Genomic DNA, 21,476 nt, shown 5'->3' with positions numbered 1-21,476 from the left:
CCAGGCCCCAGGGACTGCCTCAGTGCAGGCAACAGCATGGCGCGGTCCCCAGCAGCACACCAAGCAGTGCTTTGGGGTTTTCTGTCGATGACGCAAGAACATTTCCTTTTGCTTCGGGCTCACTCTGTGAGGACACATGGCCCTGCCTCAGCTAGTGAGCTTTAGTTCATTAGGTGGCAGTAATAAGCCAGCCATAACCTTAACATTTGCTTTTGGGTGAAGGAGGAAGCTGCACGCTGCTGACACAAAGTGGATTCTCAGCTACCTCATGGACAGTCATGACAGGCACTAGCCATCTGCACTGGCACCTGTATCAGCATCTGTGTGTGCCACTCCCCTGCTCATGAAACACACCCAAGACTTTGCATGGGCCTCACTTGCCCACCTGTAGGAAATTCACCATTTAAAAAGAGTGCCAGAGCCTCATTATACAGTCAGGCCTCTGTATGGATGTCTGGTAGAACTACATACCAAGATCTCTGTGTATTTCCTAATCTAGTTCTAATGTGTTCTCTCCCTGTTTTTTTGTTCCAGGTGAGACCATGAAGCACACCCATCTTCCCTCGCTTCCAGTTTTTTTTCTTTTGGTGGCTTGAACCACCATGAGAGACCGCTGCCTTGGGTACGCGGCCAATGAGAACAGAAACTTTAACTTTCAGAAGCACTGGGGAGAAAAAGCCTTAACAAGCCTGCAGTGTCTTTTGAACTGTTTTAATTTCTGGACATTTTTTTAAATACTGGACCAAATTCAACTGAACAACATGAAGGAAAAGACACTATAAGATGTGCATAAAATAGAGTGCTCCAGAACATTGGGTTTTCTTGTTTGATACTTTCAGTTATTTTATTTGTTTCTGTGCAGGTTGGGCTTAAGGTTAAAGTAAGTAAGTAAGTGCAATATTTTTTTAAGGGTTGAATGAAGACCTTTCTTCATGTGTCACTGGTCTGTGCTAATGTCCATAGGAGAGCAGGCATTGTTAGTATCTAATAATACCTCATTAGTGAATAGCAAGGCATGAACATACATGAAGAAATATGGAGATTGTGAAAGAGGGGGACAGGGGTGCTGGGTACCTGGATTGAACTGTTTTCTGCAGCCCTGACATTCTCTGCTTGGGGCCTGGGGAAATGCAAGACCCAAGAAATAGACTGACCTTCGGAAATGCAGACCATGGAGCCTGAAGTTGAAGCAGGCAGCTGAGGAACGGGGTCATTGTGGTTTGTGACAGTGCTGCTAGGAATAAAGCAGAGATATTGCTCTTTTCTCCAATCTTTTCAGTAATGCCACTGAGGTTATTTTTTCTTAGATCAATCTAATCCAAGTGCAGCTGAGGTAGCTTTGACTCCATTTCTATAGCATCTAACTGTCTGAGCAATTTATGGTGCCTATACCCCTCATTTGTTTATTATTTTTACTAAGTATTAAACCTGTGTAAAAATGTGAAGCTGATTCAGGTTGGGTTAAAAAAAAAATGTGCTTTAATGGATGTAACTATTTTTCAGAGCCAGGAATTCACGGTGTTACAAAAATGTTTTCTTTTTTTGGCATGTGAAGGGATATGGTTATTGCTTTATTGCTATGAGGCTGCCAAAGCATCGGGACAGATTCCTGCAGGGATGTCGGGTCAAGGCGATGGGCTCTTTTCCTTTTTGCTGTCAGTTTCAGTTCTAGTCAGAATAATTAGCTATATATATTTTTTTGTCTTTGTATAATTCCAGTACATCATTGTGTATTGTGACATGGATGCTGTCAGAATGGATGTTTGATGGCATTTTGTAGCCTGTTGCTTTTTGTCACCTCATTGGAAGTTAGCAGCAATGGTAACTCAATGTAAACAAAACAAACTTGAACTGAAAGTAAACACACTGGATTGCTTACCTGTGAAGAAGTCACTGTCAGCAAAATAGCAAGTGCACTCACACATACTTTGTATTCACTGCACAGCCAGCGTACCAGAGGTGGTAGCTCAGCCAATTTCAGGAGCCTGATTATCCTCCTTTAGATGACAATGGGTTTATTTATTTTTTAAAGCGCTATTCCTTCAGCTGATTAATAAGTATATATTTCTTTAATATCTACTCCATCTCAGTAATAGTTATAATGGAAAACTTCCTTCAAATTCTCCCACATGAGCAATGCAAAAATGCATAGATAACACAACCCTTAAATAAATCAGGTCCTTTTGAAGAGTACTGAAAGAAACAAGACTCTACCTCTGATTATTAAATGTGAGGTGAAGAAGCGCACACTTCACATTTGACAGTTTCCACTAGGTCCATCCACAAAGCAGGGCTGCCATGGCTTTAAATAGGAAGCCTGGAAATGGATGCAAATGGGCGGGGAGGCATCTTTAGGGGGTAGGCTGCTGATAAGAAAGCTTCAATAATATCGTTGTTTCTGTTCCTTCACAAGTGCATTTCAGCTGGAGGGCCTGCCACGTAACTGGGAATGGCCATGATTTGCTGACGTAATTTGAACAGAAGCAAGAATGATGAAAGAGCACTTGACAGTCCAGACTGTGCCTTTTTGTTGGTTTATATTTCACAGTGTCACCACTGCTTATTTAGAAAACATGTTCACACCCCTCTAGAGAACTTCTAGCAGGTATAAAAAAGAACAAATCCACAAAGGTACAAATGTTCTTGCTTTCTCATCGACTGCCCTCTGTGCCTTGCTCGCTGATTCTACGTTTATTCTGTATCATAGCCCAGAGTATCCAGGTTACTTTTAAAACACTGATATGCACACAAACAATTACAGTGCGAACTGGCTTTAACTGAGTCTTGGCCGACCATAACAAAGTACAAGGTAGCTTGCCAACATCACACTGTTGCTAACTATACTACCTGAATAGCCTGAATTTTGAATGCTTGTCAAAATGTATGCCACTTACATGTTAGCAGATTGTGTATGGGAACTGTTGAGTCATGGCCTGAACCACTGATTGAGCGCCTGGGGAAAAGACCTAGTCAGCCCTGGGAAGGTGAAAGCAATTCACCTGTGTGACCAGAAGGGGTGGAGCCTGGCTTCACCTCTCTTAAACCTCATTTAAGGGCTGTCTGCCACTGCAGAAGGATCTCTGGTCAGAGATCCCTCCCTTGTGGCATGAGCACTTTTCATTTGTAACATCTTCCTATTGCGCTGATCCACTTGCCATTACACCTCTTACATCACCATTCCACCACGCTGATCTTTCCGATTGTTACAGTTTGCAACTTCACAAAGTCAATTGTTATTAAGATCAAACAAACAAAAACCCCCTTCTTCGGACAAAATATCTTTTCCTAACTGATATATTGTGCAAACCTGCATAAGTGTGTGTGTTGGGACGGAAGTACCACTTCTCCTGGCCTTCAACAGCACCTCTAAAGCAATAGGAGTGTCTGAGAGACAGTATGGCTCAAAAGAAGCATGCAGAGCCTTCAGCATGAATCAACATTCTCTACAGCCAGCTTTACCTTTTCATGGAAGCAATCTAACTAAAGAAGTGGACAGAAGTGACTGCTGTTACACCATGTGTGCAAAGAAAGCATAAAACTGCTGAGTAAGCATGGGATGACAAAACTCCTCCACACCATTATACACTTTTCACGCAGTGTATCTCTCTAAAACATTATTGTTTAAAAAAAAAAATCACAGCACACTGCTCAAAGCCTCGAGAAGACATTTGGAATGAAATGTTGCATTTGACAATTTCATTTTCCTCTAAGACATGGAGAATTTTGAAGAAAAATATTTATTTTCGTTTTCCTAACCCTAAATCAAACCTCCTTTTACTTTCTCATAACTGCCACCAGGTTGTAAACTCAAAAACTGCGCAGTGGAGGTATGAAGCTCTCTGGAGTGCCTTAAACCATTACGAAAATTCCAGGAAAAAGGGAAATATCTGCTTAAACATCACTTAAATTTCACAGATTGTTACATAGAAGTCATACAGTCTAATCCAGCAATATTGAAGTGTAAAATTCAGCTTCAAGCTTTACTGGCTTGGTTAATCGTTAGCAGTTAATTTAAAAAATAATTTAAAAAATGCAGAAAAAAAAACAAAATCAAGGGAAACAAAACATACAGATTATTCTGCTTACACAGAAGGGTCTTCCTGTTTTCCTCCCAGGTGTCTCCAAAGATCTCTGAGAATACTGACAGCATTCAGATTAAAAATAATTACCAACTACAAAAACAGCTGAGAAGCCACCTCTTTTCTTTCAGAGAAGGTATATGGGGCTTCTTCTAACACTTCTGTGTACCAAACTACATAAAGTCTAAGGTGGTGGCTTCTTCTGAGCAAAAGCAAATCTGTATGTTCAATGCAAGAAAAAAGTTACAGTGAGTATGAGAACTGGCTTTGTATTTTGGTACCTAACAGGAAAAGAGAGGTGCACGAAGCCATCACTATAGCTTTTATGATATCAGATGTACTTTCCACGTGAAAAGAGTGACTTTAATTTTTATGTCCAGGTTTCAAAGATCTTTTTAAGTTTCTTACTCCTGTACTTACAAGCAGTATCTATGCAAGAACAGTCTGAGACTTTATGTAGTTAGTCATTCATCACGCAGTGAAGGGGACTGCTGTGCAGCAAACACATCGGGCTGGATAGATATGGATGCATACAAGTGAGGGTGCAGGAAAGAAAATTTAAAATATGGCTTAGAGAGTAGTTCAAATCTTGGGAGGACCAGACCTGACTTAATGACAAGTTGGGCAGTGAGACAGTCAACTTTCTCCCGTAAAGTTGTGTGTATAGGTTGAATGGATGCAGTCTTCATGAATGTGTTCTGGTTCAAATGTCTCCACTAGGGAGCATGCGATAGGGGAGTCACATTTCTTTCAGAGGGTAAGACAGAAATCCTCTTCTTGGCAACTGCTGTTGTATTTGGAGCCTTAAGTTTGGGACTCTTCACTTTCAGAACCACTTCTGACTAAGACCACATTTAAATGACAGGTGTCATGTGTGCTTTTAACCAGACTAAATATATATACTGACACATAACCAACACACAGAAATAGTATTTGTAAGGACATTTACAATAAATGGCACTAAACACCTTTATTAAGATTTTAATTTCTTTTATGAAAAAAAATGAATAGGATTCTTTTTTTTTTTTTTCCTTGTACACAGAGGAAAAGCAAACTAATGGCAAAAATCAAGAACACTTTCTTATTTCAATACCATCTTTGTAGCCACAAAGATACAACTATTTAACAGACAAGAAATACTGTTTATTGCAGACTTTAAGCTGATTCATGTGGAAAAGGCACTATGAAACTTAATCAAACTAGATGATTAAATTTGTCTAAATTAAGTGATATTATATATTATATATAATACATATATTATATATAAAATCACAACACCATTTGAAGTAACAGAACATTTTTGTGACAAAAATCATCGCATCTTCAAAAATAATATTTACTGGAAGGGTCGCTTCCTTTTCTCTCCCTTTTGACTCCAGGAATCCAATTTTCCAAAAGATTACATTCATAAAGGAACAACAGCTTTTTACATATGGAAAAACTGACATCTGGGATCAACAAGCAAAGTCTAGATTATACACTGTTCCTCCGACAGGTTAAGTTACAAACAAAAAAGGCAAGTGTATTAAAAAAAAATAATGAGAATTGTTTCATGGCTACCTACAGCAGATCTGATCCCCTCTTTCAGCTGAGTTGTGTTACTACTTTCTATTAATTCCTTCTTGTGCAATATTATTGTTCATCACAAGTGAAGTATTGATAAAATCAAAGTACAGAGTATTATTTTGGTATAAACAGCGTCATTAGTAATAAAATACCTTGGGAGCAATGCAAGAAAGATTCAGTCTATGCTGGGCTGCTGTTCATACCCTAAACATTACCTCTTTAATTGCTGGCATCAACTAAACATCCTGCAGCTGAATGCACTGTAAGAAAGACATAGTTGCGAACTACAGCTGGCGATGGAATTCAGAACTATATTATTACTAAAGAGTTCAAATGCTTTTTATTGCTGGCTCAAGTCCCCTAGGATGGATCAAAAATAAAAATACATTCCAGTTTACCTGTCACTGAAATGTTAATTCCATAAAGCCAAGGCTTGTCCTTGGGTATAAGTGACTCTAGTGCCAATAGTTTCACCTGTCAGTAACTTACACTGGATTTCTCATTTTCATTTTTAATGATAGGAAGCCAGCAGCAAGTACTTCTGCAGATACTACTGTAAGTTTTCTTTATGTTGGCTAGTTATGTATTTTTACAGAGTAATAAGACATTCCCCTTCACTAAAGCAAAGCTGGACTGTATAATGCTATGGTCAGTGGAACTAAAGAAAAGAGGAAAGACTTTTAGTGGCTGCTTCCTTCATCAAAAGACTCCACACCTGAATCTGATGCAGCTGCACTGATTTTTTCTTGTCGTCTTCTCATAATTTCTTGCAGTTCTGAACTGCCACTGTTAGCCTGCAAAGAAAGAAAAAAGAAGAGCTCTTAATCTGTGATTTTGACAAAAGATGAAGTTCTACTGACAGCATTTTATTAAAATAGATGTTTGAGCAAGTTAAACATATCTTGCAGCTCTGCCACTAAAAATGCACTAAGAATTTGCTTATGTGGCATTCGGAAAACAGAAGCATTTACGCTATTCCTAAACGTACACCAGAAAAGAGACTATAAACTGTTAACCAGCTTGATTTTTAACACTGCTGGGTACCATTACCTCTCATGCAAGACCCCATTAGCATTGGATACTCATGGAATGAAACACGGCCTAAATACAGAATTAAAGTCCACCGAATTTGCTAGGATTTCACCCGAGTACTTAAAAATCTTGGCAATCGTATTTAGAAACTAAAGCACAAAAAACCTTGGGCTTCTAGATCTATGTCACCACTAAATTTATGCATGCCCATGGATTTGCACAGCCAAGGCCTTAGTAAGGATTTGGATTACTAATCTTAGTATTCTACATCACACCGTGTGACATCAAGCATTTGCTGATCAAAGATGCAGTACTAAAACCCATAGCACAGTAATAAGAATTGAATCCTATTAATGTACCCATGTTGCCTGAGAACAGCATTCTGAGGACAAGGCTTAATTTCACAGTCAGAGTGAAAGAACAGTTCTGAAGAGCTAGGGCAAATAGATTTCTTTGAAAACATAAATTAAGTTATTAACAAGGCCAGAGTGCACATACAACAGAGCATAACATTACAAAGCACACAACTTTGAATAAAGCTAGGAGAGTATGAAACAAGATCTATATCACTGCTGTGTTACTTGCCTGGAGCACGACCTTCTAAGCTTAAACTCTAGCTTCCCAAATATCCCCTCACTAGAGAAGCAGAAACTGTTTTTGAAACTTGTGAAATAAATTTCTGGACTGTTATTGGGAAAACATCCTTCAACTGATTCTTCAATTTTCTCTTAGAATTTATCTCATGACAGGAAATTTAATTTAGATTTATCCCATTAGGTCTATTACAGTGCATTATCTGATGCCATGACCTGGCAGACAGGTTGGGCATCTGAAGAGAGAGAGGGACTTATCCTAGCTGAAGTGCCATTGTTCTCTCCCCTGCTCCCTGAGTGAGAGTAGAAAGCAGGGGGCACATAACTAATTCCCTGAAGGTGACAGACCACCTGGATTTGTCTTCATTCATCTTATCCTTGCCCACTTCCACATACAGAGCAAGAACAGTAGCAGCACTTTACTGAAGTAATGCATAAAAAACATTAGCAAGTACCTGACAGCTTGCTTTATCAAAGGTCACATAGAATTCTTTTTTTCTGCAAAGAACTGAGCTGCCATGGCTGCAACAGTTTATCTTCCTGATAACATCAGTAAAAACCTGACTGATGGGCTTGAAAAGCAACTGCAATACAACACACGCCTCAACACAACAGGCACATCCTGCTGTCACAGGGCACAGCATAGCTCAGCAGCCCAGGGCTGTTTTGGGGAACACAATTCTTTGAACAGACTGTTAGACCTCAGCTCTGCTGATTTACTCAGCTTAGTCTCTAACCAAATCATGAGGTATCAGTAAGCCAGTAAATTTTACATTCTTTAGACTCAGACTGCTGAAATCAGAATCAACAAAAGCAATGATAGAACCGTGAAACGGCCTGAGTTGGAAGACATCTCAAAGATCACGTCATTCCAACCCCCTGCCATGGGGCACAGTTGCCAACCACTAAATCAGGCACTAGACAAGGCTGCCCAAAGCTCCATCCAACCTAGTCTTGAACAACTCCACGGAGGGGGCATCCACAGCCTCTCTGGGCAGCCTGCTCCAGCACCTTACCACTCTCTCAGTGAAAAGCCCCATTGGTCCATCACATTTCTATGTCTGTATTATTCCTTACAACCAGGTGCCTCAGAGAACAAACAATTTGATGCATGGACTAGATAGAAAAACTATTTTCATGTGTTCCCATGCTTTCCATAGCTGGAGTAGTAAGACAACAGGAATGTGGACTTGAAGTTTTCCCACCGCAGAGATGACAAAGCCAATGTTCAGGATATTTTATATCTACGCTTATCTTCTGATTAATGTTCTTCATGCCCAGAGCTCCACAATATTTGAAGAAATGCACACACAAGATCTAATGATCACTGCAACTATTAACATTTTCAATTTGCAGAGAAAAAGTTAATCCACACAGCAGACTGGCCGCCAATTGGGTAAAATGCTCTGTAGTTTGCATACAAGGTAAACTTCAACATTATGGAGCAATCCTGAACAAAAGCTCCCTAGAAGGCAATCCCAATCAGTACAAGGTGTATGGAGCATCTCAGTCTGCCTCCTCCTGAGATGCTGCTACTTGCAACCACCATCTTCTTGGACAGAAACGGTGTTTGGCCCTAGCTATGTCCAGCTGTTTTGCTCTCTGACACACTGATCTCATGCAGAGTTTTCTTTCTGGTTTTGCTTGGCCAGACTTAGAAAGCTGCCAAACCCCGAACATCTCCACTACATTCATGGTCTGCTCCTTTGTCATGTTTATACTGGGGCCACAAAACTCTGAGAGGAGTCTTGCTGCCTTTGATGTTTTAAAGTGCTTTGGATTCAGGGTTAAATGGAGTCCTCTTAAAGATAACATGACTAAATTCCAATAACAATTGGAATTGGAACTCCAATTTCAGAATACTTAATTCCTCCACCTAAGGCTGAAGATCTTAAAAAAAAAAAACAAACAAAAAATGCAGCTGCATACAGGTAAGGGTCTGGTTTTCAGTATCAGGGAATGCAAGCCCAAATTTGAGAGACGGGGCTTTCATTGACCTGCAGAAACTGTATGAATCAAGGATCACTCATGGAAATTCCTGGCTACAAATAACAAGCATAGATGAGGCAGGGAGTTCCGTAATGGTAGACAGCATATGGGTTTCTTTTCTCTTGGCCATTATTGTTATTTATGCATAGCACAGAGGACATTTACAGAAATATGATACCAAAGTACTAGGGAAAGAATGCCAGAACTACAGAACTTCATGAGAAGTTGTCACTGATTAATTGTGTAGGACAATTACTGTGGTCAAGGCCATAACCATACTTATAAAAAGCATTCTGTTTTTCTTTGCTGTATAATAGGTCTGACACTGGTATGAAAAGTACATGTGCACTTAAATGCTTCTGTAATTGGAAATGGTTCTAGTTTGACCAGTAAAACATAACCTTGCTTGGAGGACATGAGCCCATGTTTCCTGAGTCACTGCTAGACTTTTTGGGACTTATTCATCATGCACATTCCTATAGATTATCTTAAACAGAGATGGACAGCTTTTCTAAGACTTGCAATATGAAATTCAGATATTACAAATGATATGATACATGAAATACAAAATATTGACAGAAAGGAAGATGTGCCTTTGTGTTCCAGACAACACAGCAAACACGCTGTAATCAAAAATTTCTTCAGTTCTGAAAATCATCAGTTAAACCTCAAGTAATTAAGGTAGAAATAAATATTTGCATTACCTTTTCACTAACAAAATCCAACAACCTTGCTAAATTCTCAGGACCCACTTATTAACACTGGGGCAAGTTTTTACTGCTAAGTTTCCTGCAGATTAAAGCCTAACTGAGGTAAGCAGAAAAACATCATAGAGAGGGAAAGGCCAGACCTCTACAATCCCACGCATCTGTGGTTTTCAGCCTAACTTCTGCCACAGTATCAAGGAGTGCTTTTCAAATTTGGAGGCAGAATCCCACAAACAAGTCTAACACAATCATGAAGTTAGCTTTACACTCTACAGGATGCCACCAAGTCCTTTGGCAGGACAGACAGCTCTTTACAAGAAATGTTTTCTTCCAGGTGCAGTGTCAAACTCTCACCTCCTGGATCTCCACCATCAAGACTACATCTCTGAGATGTTTACATTGCTCCTCTGATCACATTCTGAAGCATACTAGTCAGAAACTGTGTATTTAAGAAAAAGGAAAAAAAAACTAACCCTACTTAAATTTCTAAACAATAATATTTATTAATAATGATATGGAAGTAAGTTTGACTGTTATAGTTTAGACTGTTATAATAAACTTTTTCTTTTTTGTACTTTCATACATGGGGACTTTCTTCATGAAATTTAAGACTGCAGACATTCGAGAGAAGCTGAAGTATATACATGCCTACTCAATAGGAAATAATGGATTGCACTGGAGTTAGCAACATATTCCTAACATGAAATTAAGACTTGAAGCAATTTTGATAGTGTTAATAGCTATGCACTCTGGTCCACGCTGATCAGGTAAATTGTAAAATATGCATCATCTTAAACTTCTCGTTTAAAATAGATCTGGCGGTTAAAGTTCAAATTCTTTAAGGAAATTTCTTTAAGGAAAGCTGGAAAGTAGTTCCAGCTTTCTGATGAGAGAAATAAATATATATACATATTAATTTTCCTTTAAACAGGATTTGAAGACTGAAGCTTCTCCGTGGACTAGTCTCATCTCTAGACATTATCTAGCCTATTTTTCTACTTCCTGCATCAAGTTAAAAAGAAAAAAATAAAATAAAAAATATAGCTGTTTTCTGGTTTTAAACTGGTAAACATTCTTCCCAGGGCAACTCTTAATCCTAGCTTTTAATTTTTTAAGGAACAATACCAGTGTAATGAGCAATGAGCATAGAAGTACTGTACATATTTCCATGGCTCAGTAATTCTGCTAGCACGCTGTTGAGCATGTTTTGCTACACTTAGGATCCACCAACGAAGATGCACTTAAGCTTAAGTACCACCATGTACTTCTTCTAATGCTTTGTGGGCCCCTTTAGAAGTGTGGAGACATGCCACCCAATGTTTTGAGGAATGCTGCTCAATGCACTAATACCAAATAACCCAGGTACAAATTATGCATATCAACATGATGAGAACTGAGGGAAAAAAAAACATATCTTGCAGAAAGAGCTCTTTACTTCCACACATTCAAAAATGATGACTTGAATCATATATCCTAGATATCAGTGAGCCAGCATTAGAGTAGTAGGAAGGGTTATACATACCTCCAAAGCAGACTTCTGTACCGTAATTTGGCTGTAGACTCTAGACCCTTCTGGGCAAACAGTCCTCAGTTCCTCTTTATTGAGGGAGAAAAGCTGAGCTCCAGTCAGCACACCAAGGCTGTTCACAGTCCTGGGGTCACAAGGAACAAGCAAGAAATAAATAAGAAATTGCTGGCCAAAGAAGAAGAAGAAGTCTCCATCTATCATCACCTCAAGTAGAGTTACCAAATCAAGATAAAACTGCAAGCAACAGGACAACTGAAGTTAATTCATACATGTCATAGCCAGTACCTTTTGGTGGAGGCTAATGTGCACACATTTTTTTCAGATATATATCTCTCTATAAATAACTATGAGGTAGAAATAGGCATATTTGCTAAAACATTATTTTTTTCCAAGAGTATCTTGCTCTTCTGAAAGCTTCTTGATTTTAAAAAGCAGTCAGACCATACCCAACTAACTGTAAGGAGAATTCTTCTAATAACTCTCAGATTTGTCCTCAAACTTACACAGGGTTGAATCCTTTGGACTGCAGCCATGCTTTCACATCCTCAGGCGAGGAGTCATATGTGATGTTCACTACTGGGATGTTTGGCCGTGGCACATGGAACTTCCTCTGGGCATTACTGCGGCCAATGGTGAGCCGGTGAACGAGTTCATCCTGCACCTCTTCCATCTGAGATTTCCTGCCTGGAGAGAGAGGTGCCCCACAGGAGTTACTCTCAAGAGTGCTTTATCAAGGCAAGGTTATTTCCTACACTCTAATTTAAATCTTATACTTTCTTTTCCTTTTTTTTTTTTTTTTTTCTTGAAAGATCTATTCATTAGCTCTGGCTGAGTTATTCACTTTGTTTCCCAGGGAAGACTTCAATATTCCCACTCCTGCCTTTACCAATCAAAACAATAAATATATACATTCAACTGAGACCCCAGAAAGAAGAGAGAAACTTGGTGTTGCAGAAGTAGATAGAGCAGTTTAGCACTCAAGCTGGAAAATGGGCAAAGATGGCTGGACTGTTCAACTGCCATAGTTTGAATTTCTTCCAACATAAATTTAATAATGTTTTAAAAATGAAAATAAAAATACGAGGAAGAAAATAAAAGATTGTTTCCACTCTGGAAAGTCATCACAACTTCTTAGTACAAAGCAAGATGAGACAAAAAAAAAATTATCATTGCTGAGACATACTGCCTTAAGCCTAATACTTTACTATAGTAATCCAATTTTTAAAGGATTTTAAGAGAAGACCACAAAAAATAACTTGAATTCACTCCTAGCCTCAGTAATGTAGTGGTAGTTGATGGAAACAAAGTCATTCTTAGCTTTAAAAAGAATAAATAATGAATTAGTTTACTACACTAGAGATACTGAAACTGGGGTAAGACTATTTTTTTCATTGAAATCAAACTGTGCAAATTTACACAGAACCTTTTTGCCTGAAGTATTTAGTTTCATTGTTGGTCAGTAGCATACAACAAACCAGAATGCCAAATATATTTTTCAATGCAGAAAAAATGATCTAAGGAAATTTTCACAAAAATAGGTAGAATCTGAAATAGTGTAAGCATCTTCAGAGACAGAGAATGTACTGATTCTACACAATCTCATCATACATTAACTCTGGTATTACTACAGAAAGACCTGACTTCAACTTTTAAATGATCTAGAAAAATCTCCATTTCCTTAACAAGGCATTTTCAGTTGTTACTATTCCACATTCTCAGTTTGATTCACAATGACTACATTAACATTTTTGCTGCACAAAGAGTAACTACATTAACTTTTCTGATGCATTCAGATGGCAAAAGTTTTCCTTTCTTCCCGTTACACTTGATGGCAACAGGGGAAAATGATACAGCTCTACATGGAAAAACAATAAGAATGCAAAAATGTTTCAATCTCTCATTTCATTGTATATTTTCACAAGAATCCTCCAGGGACTCATCCCTCCTGCCAGTCACATGAATAAAAACAATGCGGTTTTGTTTTTTTTCTAATCACAAGTTAGATTACAAAAGAAAAATCCATGTTTTAACTATTTTCTTCTTTTATAAAATAGCCCTAGGCCCCAACCTGAAAGTGGACAAAGTATCTCCAGCAAAATATCTGAAGCATGCAGACCCTATCTGTATTTTTGTTTTCCAAAGTATGAATTGGAAGCCAAAATGACATGCTCAGTGATACACAAATAAAGACTTTGGACAACGTTATTGTAGTATGCACCAGTTACTCTCCCAGACAGGAAGAGTGCAAGAAAATTGCTATTGTGTCTCTATTTACACGGATTTTGGAAGACTTAGGTGTTATCTCTACCAGGACTGTATCAGAAGACAAATATTTAGCTGTTAGATAACAAATTCTTGCTATTGTTAGATGCATTATCACAAACAAACAAAATGCACTAAGTAGAGGTGGCTGCTACAGTGCACATTCCCTGCAACTGATTGGGAAGGGCTGTCGGCTGTCCACAACTGTTCTAGGGGCAGGAATTTTCTGGGGATCTAGGCACCTGATGTTCAATGGGCTTGAGTTTAAACCCCTGGTGATGTTACAGACATCAAGCAAGGCTTTGGCTTGAGTGGAACCTAAGGGGTGGCAGATGACGCCTTGCAAGCACTTGGTCTACAGCAACCCTTCACAGCCCATGCCTAAAGCCAGAGTGACCTTCAAATTTATTATCTGTAGCAGACAGGGAGAGTCATCATGGATTTAAGGAAATGTACATCTGCTGCAGCATGTGAAGAGCATCTCAAATGGAGCTAACAAGATCAATTATTTGCGGGGAAGTTCACTGTCAAACTCCATATCTTTTGTACAAAATTCCTCAGGTTTGTGTTTTCATTTAGGAGGCAAACCAAAGGCAGAGGCTGGCCCTAGTTTGTCTGTGAAGCAGCAGTGAGGTGTGTTCCTCCCAAGAGGCTCTTTTAATTACCAGCTAGACTGTCATGTGAGAAAGCTGAAAAGAATCTCAGAGTCTTCCTGAGTTCAGAGTCTAAGAGAGAGCTGGTGTACCACCAGGCAACGCCACAGCAGGCTGAGTGTATGCAAGCAGGGATGCTTCCCATCTGCTGGGAGTGCAGGGAAAGGGAACCTCTGCAAAAAGGACTACTCTTGGTTTCAGTTTTCATCTCAGGTGGAAATCAGATCTTCTGATAAGGAAGGGGATTGGAAAAGCTGTCAACTCATGAAAAGCAAAAAACCTCATTATTTTAAGAACTACTGGTTTAGAAGCTGTAGCAAGTGCTTGCCAACAAGTTTCTGTTATTTTGAGCTAGGCGATTTCATTACTTCAAGTATACTGAAGACAGATATTGTTGATTAGGGAAATTCTGTCAACCTAACCACTTTTCAGTTGATTCAGAGTGGGAACCTCAGCAGCAGCCATGGTTTATAATTACAAGCAAACCTTAAGCAGAACATTTCATGACTGCTACACACTGCTTGGCTGCAGGTTATCATCAATAGAGCTACGGATTATATCTTCTAATTCTCCTAAGACAATGACACATAAATTTGCTTAGTGGCCTGCCAGCTGCTCTTACTTTGACCAAGGGTCCTGGCTATAAAGACAAGTTTCCTACACTACCACTAAAATGTGTTTTCTATGTATCAGCCACTGTAAGCCTCCTTGGAAGCCTTGGATTTGTATTTCAGAAAGGTGTAAACACCCTAGACAATCGTGGAGAGAAGTGTAAAAAAAGCCCAACTGATTTCAAAAGTGATTTAATCAGAATGCAGTAGTGAACTCAGGCAGGCAGAGTACATTACCCCGAATAACAGCATGAGCATTTGCAGCGCTGAAAACCGAGTGAAGATCCTAGATAGTCATAACAGAAGAGAATGTGAGAACATACTACTCCAGGACTGGCACAGGTGCAAGGCTGTTTTTGCTCCTACTTACTTTCACGACTGTATAAAGAACTGTCTATGCATAGAACATGTGCCTTGTAAATATGGGTTTATATCTAAGCATTTCTTAAATATTTATCTGAAACATAAGGCCTTAGGGAATTTGAAGATTAAGCAAAACAGACATACAGAGATGGGAGAGAAACATTCTTTCCTCCTTAGACAAACTTACGGTCCACAGGAACTTGTTTGTGCTTCTGGCTGTCTCGCGCAACACTACCACCGCTGTCACTAGAGGTGCTGCTTTGGCGGCTGACAGTTGCTGGCGCCTTGGGCACAGGAACTGGGATGGGTGCAGGGGTGCTTGGAGGCAGGGGGACAGCTGCAGGAACCGGAGCAGGTATCGGAGGCGGCGAAGGAGTAACAGGAACCGGGTCAGGCTGTTTAGCGACGTAGTCTGTCCTCTGTTTCTGAAAAGATGCAGAGAGACTCAGTTCGACAACAAAGCTTGGACAAGAACTTAGACAAAGCTTCTGGAGAAAATATTGGGCTGTTCTGTACCGCCTGATTTCATTTACTGCTCAAAAAGTCATCCTTGCCAGATACAGTCATAAAATTTGCCCAAATGTGATCTGGTATGGTTTTACTTCTCTTTCAGTCATAAAATTCAGAACAATCACATAATCTCAAATGTGCTTCTTTCTTCCAAGCAGACGATTTCTATAAATAAAATTGTTTTAAAATTCTGAACTTTACTATCTGGTTCTTTTGAAGAGCTTCCAAAATTTTTGAATTGCTGGAGTTTATCAGTATAAAAACATATGTTTTAGAGATGTTCTGTTAGAAAGAGTGAAAAATGAATACATCCAGTCACTCCTAAGCCTAACTAATGGTTTAACTTAGGAACACCACTGAATGTGAGGTAGCACATTGTGTCCTGAACTTCAGACACTGCTTAAGAGATTCCTGCTCCTCCTCCCTATTGAGTTGTGCCATTTCAACTATCTGTATGAGCACTATGCGCGACAATGCGATTAAACACAAACACCTCAGTGCTTTGAATAAGGCTGCTGGCTTTTTTTTTCTTCCCTTCTTTGTGAAGTGTTCCAACAGCATGCAAATTATCTTGCTGTTAATAGCTAGCTAGCAGGTGCCTCAAAATTAATTCTGAAGAATAATTCCTCTCCTTCTTTGCGTTTAAAATGGTTGCAGCAAAAGGCGTGCATTTTCCCAAAGCAATCCCAGTGACAGACAAGCCCAGAAGGTCATAAGCAACCTATGCTAGCCTTTTCTTTCCAACAGTTCAAATTCCACATCTCACTGTTTTAACACTGATCCCCCTCTACGGTTTTGGACTGACAAAGCTTGAAGTTTTAATATTAAAGTTTGTTTGCTCAGCACTGATGCTTCATTTTTAAGTTATGAGAAGTCTACTTTCTTTGGTATGAAAATAGAGGAGTACATTCCCCAGGCTCCTTGCTCCTTCCTGAAATGCCATTCACTAATTCCTTGGAGGCAGAGGGTTTATGGCAGATCAAGTGGGGAAATATTTGTAGGAGCCATATGTTAGAAACTGTACAGCACATTACTGCCCTGAAAACAAGCAGAACTTCATTATATGTCAACCACTGCCATCATACTGGAATCCCCAGAATGGTACACATCTAACCTATGGGAGTGACACTTTGTAGTGAACATGAGCTGGGATTGTTATAACTAAGCAATGCAGAGTTACACCAGTCCAAAATTTATCCAGTCAGGTTCCATTAAGCCTAAGGAAAAAAAACGTATTTTGCCTTCTCTTGATCGTTTTTTTCACTTGAATTGCAGCAGTTAGCAACTGAAGCAAACATACTGTCCTACAATAAAACTTTGTCATTAAACCTTTCTTGTTTCAGTTTTTAGCATTTAAGTGATTTAGAGGCATTCATATGGATCATTTTGTATTCATTTTCTGCAGTATATTGTGGAGAAATTAATATAAAAATAAGAATCATGACTGAGTTTTCTGTATTCCAGTACTTTGATGTAATGACACAAAACATTTTCTAAAATGTCAAATGCCAAAAAAGTAAAACGTGGAATATAAAATAGAACAAGCAGTATCATGTGTACTTAATAATTCTGTCTTTTGGTGGAAACAGTGCCTTAATAGGTATTTAGTAAGCATTCCATAATTTATTAGATATAGATGTACTACAACATACCCAAAATTATCTTAATGAATTTAAGAATTTCACTGATAATAAAATATATTAATACAATATATAGAAAAGTTTGTGGATTGTTCACAAATTCAAATGTCTAGATTGTTATCCCCACAGTGTACCATCACGTGTGTCCTTGACCTTCCTAAACAACGTGCAAAGAAAAAGCATCACCCTTGTCATGGTAGAGAGGATTCATTACAAGCCAAGGCATCAGCTGCATGTCACTGCAATCTCAATCCAGAAGAAGCAATAGCAAAACATTACACACAGCCCTCAACAGATGCTATTAATGTAGCTTCTGAAACATTGTATTGCAATCACAAGTCTCATCAAAATGACTTACTACATGCTGGAGTGAAAATAGAAACCAAACTGGAAGCATCACTCAAATTCTGAATTTAAAGATGAAACTACAGGGAAATACACTTCAAATTTTCTTGAAGATTGCACAATAATTATATACTTGAATCAATTTAACATTGCTATTTTTTCATTTTTTAATGAAATTCTGGATATTCTGAGAACATCCACACATGCATCCCATCATTTCTATTCACTACTACAAACAAAACAAGCATGCTCTACAGAATTTGGTAACTACACACTCCAAAAGAATAATTTTTTGATGTTCAATATCAGAACAGTAATTCTATTACCTCTGAAAGCTCTCCCAACAATTGCTGTGAGGAAAATGAATAAATCATATCAAAGAGTATTGTTAGTAAGGTAAAAAGTAACTGCCTCACACATCGCTCCTGAAATTTCATACATATTAGCAATTCAAAAGCAAAAGTACATTGAGGCAAATAATCAATTCTTCTTACTGAACAACTCATATAACGAGTTAGGTTTTTTTGGACAACAAATGGAGTAATGGTTACCTCAATACATGTATGTGACACTATAAAAGCAATGAGCTCTTTTCAAAGCACTTATCCAAAGAGACAGAAAATTAGAAATAGATGTTTGAAATAACAACAACAACAAAAAAAAGAAGAATCCACAGAACTGCAGAATATTAAGAATTAAATCAGAGTGGATATGGTAACAAAAGCTTATGTATTTGAGCTTTAAAGTATTTACTAGTTTATAAAATAAGTTAAAGATTGCTGCTGACACACATGTATCCACTAATTCACTAAAAGACATCAGAAAAATCCTGTGTTTTTTTCTTCCTTCCTTGCATTTTGTTTTTCTTTTAGGAATACAGTTCATGTAAATTGGAACAAATCCACTATAATATTTTGAACAACAGTGATGCACACTTATTAATAACCTGGATATATCAGAGAAGCTTGCTGGAACGAGAGTATTATTATTATTATTATTATTAGACAGAAAATGTTTTTATTCAATGGGAGAAAAAATAAGAGGTTCTAAAGCTCTTTTTCAACATGCTACAGAACGGATCTTGTAAAAAAAATCAAGATTCAATATGATTTGATCTATTTTTTTTATATAATTTTTTAATGTACCAGTATCAGCCCTAGTTTTCAATCACTGGTAAAAAAAATAAACAAACAAACAACGAAACAAAATAGAACAACAGGGAGCAATGTGTTTTCAAGCACATCTTGATATCAAAAACAGGAAACCTGTGCTCAAGATACAGCAAATACTTAGCATGAAAGAGTCACTGGATACAACCATAAGCAGTGTTATTGTTGGGAAGCACTCTCGTTAACACAGCACTTTTTTTCTATTTAGTCTCTTTATAAACATTTTAGTGTCACATTGCTGTTGGCAGGGACACCAGGAGTGGTGCAGAGTGCTCAGCTTTAGATTAGTGTGGTAGTTTGGATGTTTTTTTGAGACCCACACTATGGACCTCTCATTCTGGGGTATGTGCCTTCTTTCCTTTGGCTGTATTTTAAGAGACAAAAAAGAACCAACTGCCCACACCAAAAGGGACAATGAAGTATCTAGGACTGAGAGAGCAAATTTCAAGTGAAGTCATGTGTTTCGGAGGACTCAGCTATTACGCAGAGTCAACCATCTGCCTATTGAAATCCCATTATGAGAAATTTATGTTTCTCTGCCAAAATGTGTATTAGAAGACAAAAAGGAGAAATGTGAACAGAATTTACTTAATCAGATTAGTATTAGCAATGCTTAGCCTCCATTTCTTACAAAAATATCTGTGATGGGGAGGCACACTGTGGATTTGCAATTCTCACCATGGATCACGTACTTTTTACAATTATTCAAGTACATTTCTATGTAATAAGTGTCAGCCCATAATTTGGGATTGGATCAACGTCAAATTGGACTGAAAGCTACCTTCCTTTAAAAGCCATCAAAAAGCCTTGATCTGATGGCAACTTTAAAGAGCATTTAATATGAACAAAGTAAAAAAGATACTGGCCCATGATCAAAAATTAGGACATCTCTTTGGCCACGGCAAAATGAACACCTGGCAACTGCATCTCTTCATTATCAAACATGATGTGCAGGAAAGATACCAGTTGGCAAAAGATGAGTATGACTCTATGACACTAACTTGGAGCACAAATACTGTGATTGAGAGAAAACAAATTCCCCAAGAGAGATATTTTCAGTTAGCTGCTAAACAAAGAGACTTGAAAGAGACTTGAGGGGAGACTGCCAACAAACATGGAGGTCGTTTGTCCCAAATGAGGTAGAGAAGTTTTGCTGTTTACATGCAAGAATTAGGGCTCCTGGATAACTACCCACAGAACTGTGACAGTGTAAGGTTTATTAAAATAAGACTATAGGATTGCATTTGGCTTAACATTTACTCTCTGTTCCTCAGGATTCTATATACGTCACTGAGAAAATAGCTGCCTCGCCTCACAAAGGCTGTCATGAGATTAATTATCACACTCAGCAAGATACACATCCCTATCATAATCACATTTCTCATATTTCTAAAAAGCATTGAAAATAAATAAAAGGCACAGCAAAAATGAAATATTTATTATTAATTATTAAGTTCACCAGAAAAACTGGTACATAACGAGAAGTTTGAGTGCTTGGAAAACTTGATGTTCATCTGTAGAGGATGGTAAACTGCACTGCATTAAAATAAAGAGGCAGACTAAATGACCAACATTAAAGGAAACTGAGAGCATATAATTAACAGGAGTGGAAGATTAAAAAAAAAACAAAACATCAAAATGATCTACTAAATGTACAGAAATTCTGAATTAGATAGTTTTACTAGGGATAAAATGCTAGATAAATATACATATATATATATTTTTTCTAATCAGAAGAAAGACAATGTATTAATATAGCCTCACAAAGATGATGAAATTACTGAGATATTGCTTGCAAAGTTCTTGCAGGTGTCACCTGCACTTTCATGAAAGCACTGAACTTATCCTTTCTGGGATCCAGATCCTGAAAGGGATCGAGAGAAAAATCAGAGTCTAATCTGCCACAAGGACTCATGAGTTCCTAGCAGAGGGAACTGAGTGAGAGTAAAACAAACTTTGCAGCTCTATGAATAATCATGATAATCAGGCATCCAGCTCTCAGAGAAAAGGTATAAAGTATGGAGAATAACAGAAAGAAAAAGTGTTCTCTTGCAATTGAATCCTTAATCCTTCATAATAATATGGGGATCTATTTTGATCAGAATGGTTTGAAGGTCGTGTCCCTTGTGCACGTCATTCATCCGCTGCAGAGTGGAGCAGGCTGCTCACCACAGCTAACACACCACCTGAAAAGCAGCTTTCTGAAAACTGAAGGCACACAGCCTGGCACTAAGAGCCTTCTCATGTCCAGGGTCTTGAGAAGACACTGAAAGCAAGAGCTTCTGTTCACTGCTCTGCCCGCAAGCTCTCCTGTTTGACCTTGGGCCAGGCACTAATCCCTTCAGTGCCTCGTTTCTCTCTAAAATAGCAGTGATGTCTCATAGTACTGTTATGAAAACAAATAGGGTTACGCAAACAGATCCCAAATG

General features: G+C 38.4%; 2 protein-coding genes across 8 annotated transcripts in view; one reads left to right on the top strand and one right to left on the bottom strand.

Moving 5' to 3' along the window:
• The window catches only part of PTPRO (protein tyrosine phosphatase receptor type O), a 152,801-nt gene extending 150,492 nt beyond the window's left edge, over window positions 1–2,309 (top strand). The window contains 1 exon segment of the mRNA XM_052667311.1: window positions 535–2,309. The gene's annotated coding sequence lies outside the window, so the exon portion shown is untranslated.
• A 2,783-nt stretch (window positions 2,310–5,092) lies between these two features.
• Window positions 5,093–21,476, bottom strand: part of EPS8 (epidermal growth factor receptor pathway substrate 8) — a 131,971-nt gene continuing 115,587 nt past the window's right edge. For all 7 annotated transcript variants that reach the window (XM_052667317.1, XM_052667312.1, XM_052667319.1 and 4 more), the window contains exons 18-21: window positions 15,571–15,808; window positions 11,998–12,178; window positions 11,489–11,618; window positions 5,093–6,439 (exon numbers count right to left, since the gene is read on the bottom strand). In XM_052667317.1, coding sequence (XP_052523277.1) covers window positions 6,326–6,439; window positions 11,489–11,618; window positions 11,998–12,178; window positions 15,571–15,808 — 663 coding nt within the window. In that variant the 3' untranslated portion in view covers window positions 5,093–6,325. The remainder of the gene's footprint in view (window positions 6,440–11,488; window positions 11,619–11,997; window positions 12,179–15,570; window positions 15,809–21,476) is intronic.

This window comes from Tympanuchus pallidicinctus, unplaced genomic scaffold (genome assembly GCF_026119805.1).
Source record: "Tympanuchus pallidicinctus isolate F22 unplaced genomic scaffold, pur_lepc_1.0 scaffold8, whole genome shotgun sequence".
Taxonomy (NCBI): domain Eukaryota; kingdom Metazoa; phylum Chordata; class Aves; order Galliformes; family Phasianidae; genus Tympanuchus; species Tympanuchus pallidicinctus.
Note: the sequence above shows the minus strand (reverse complement) of the source record. Positions and strands in the feature narration are given on the sequence as shown.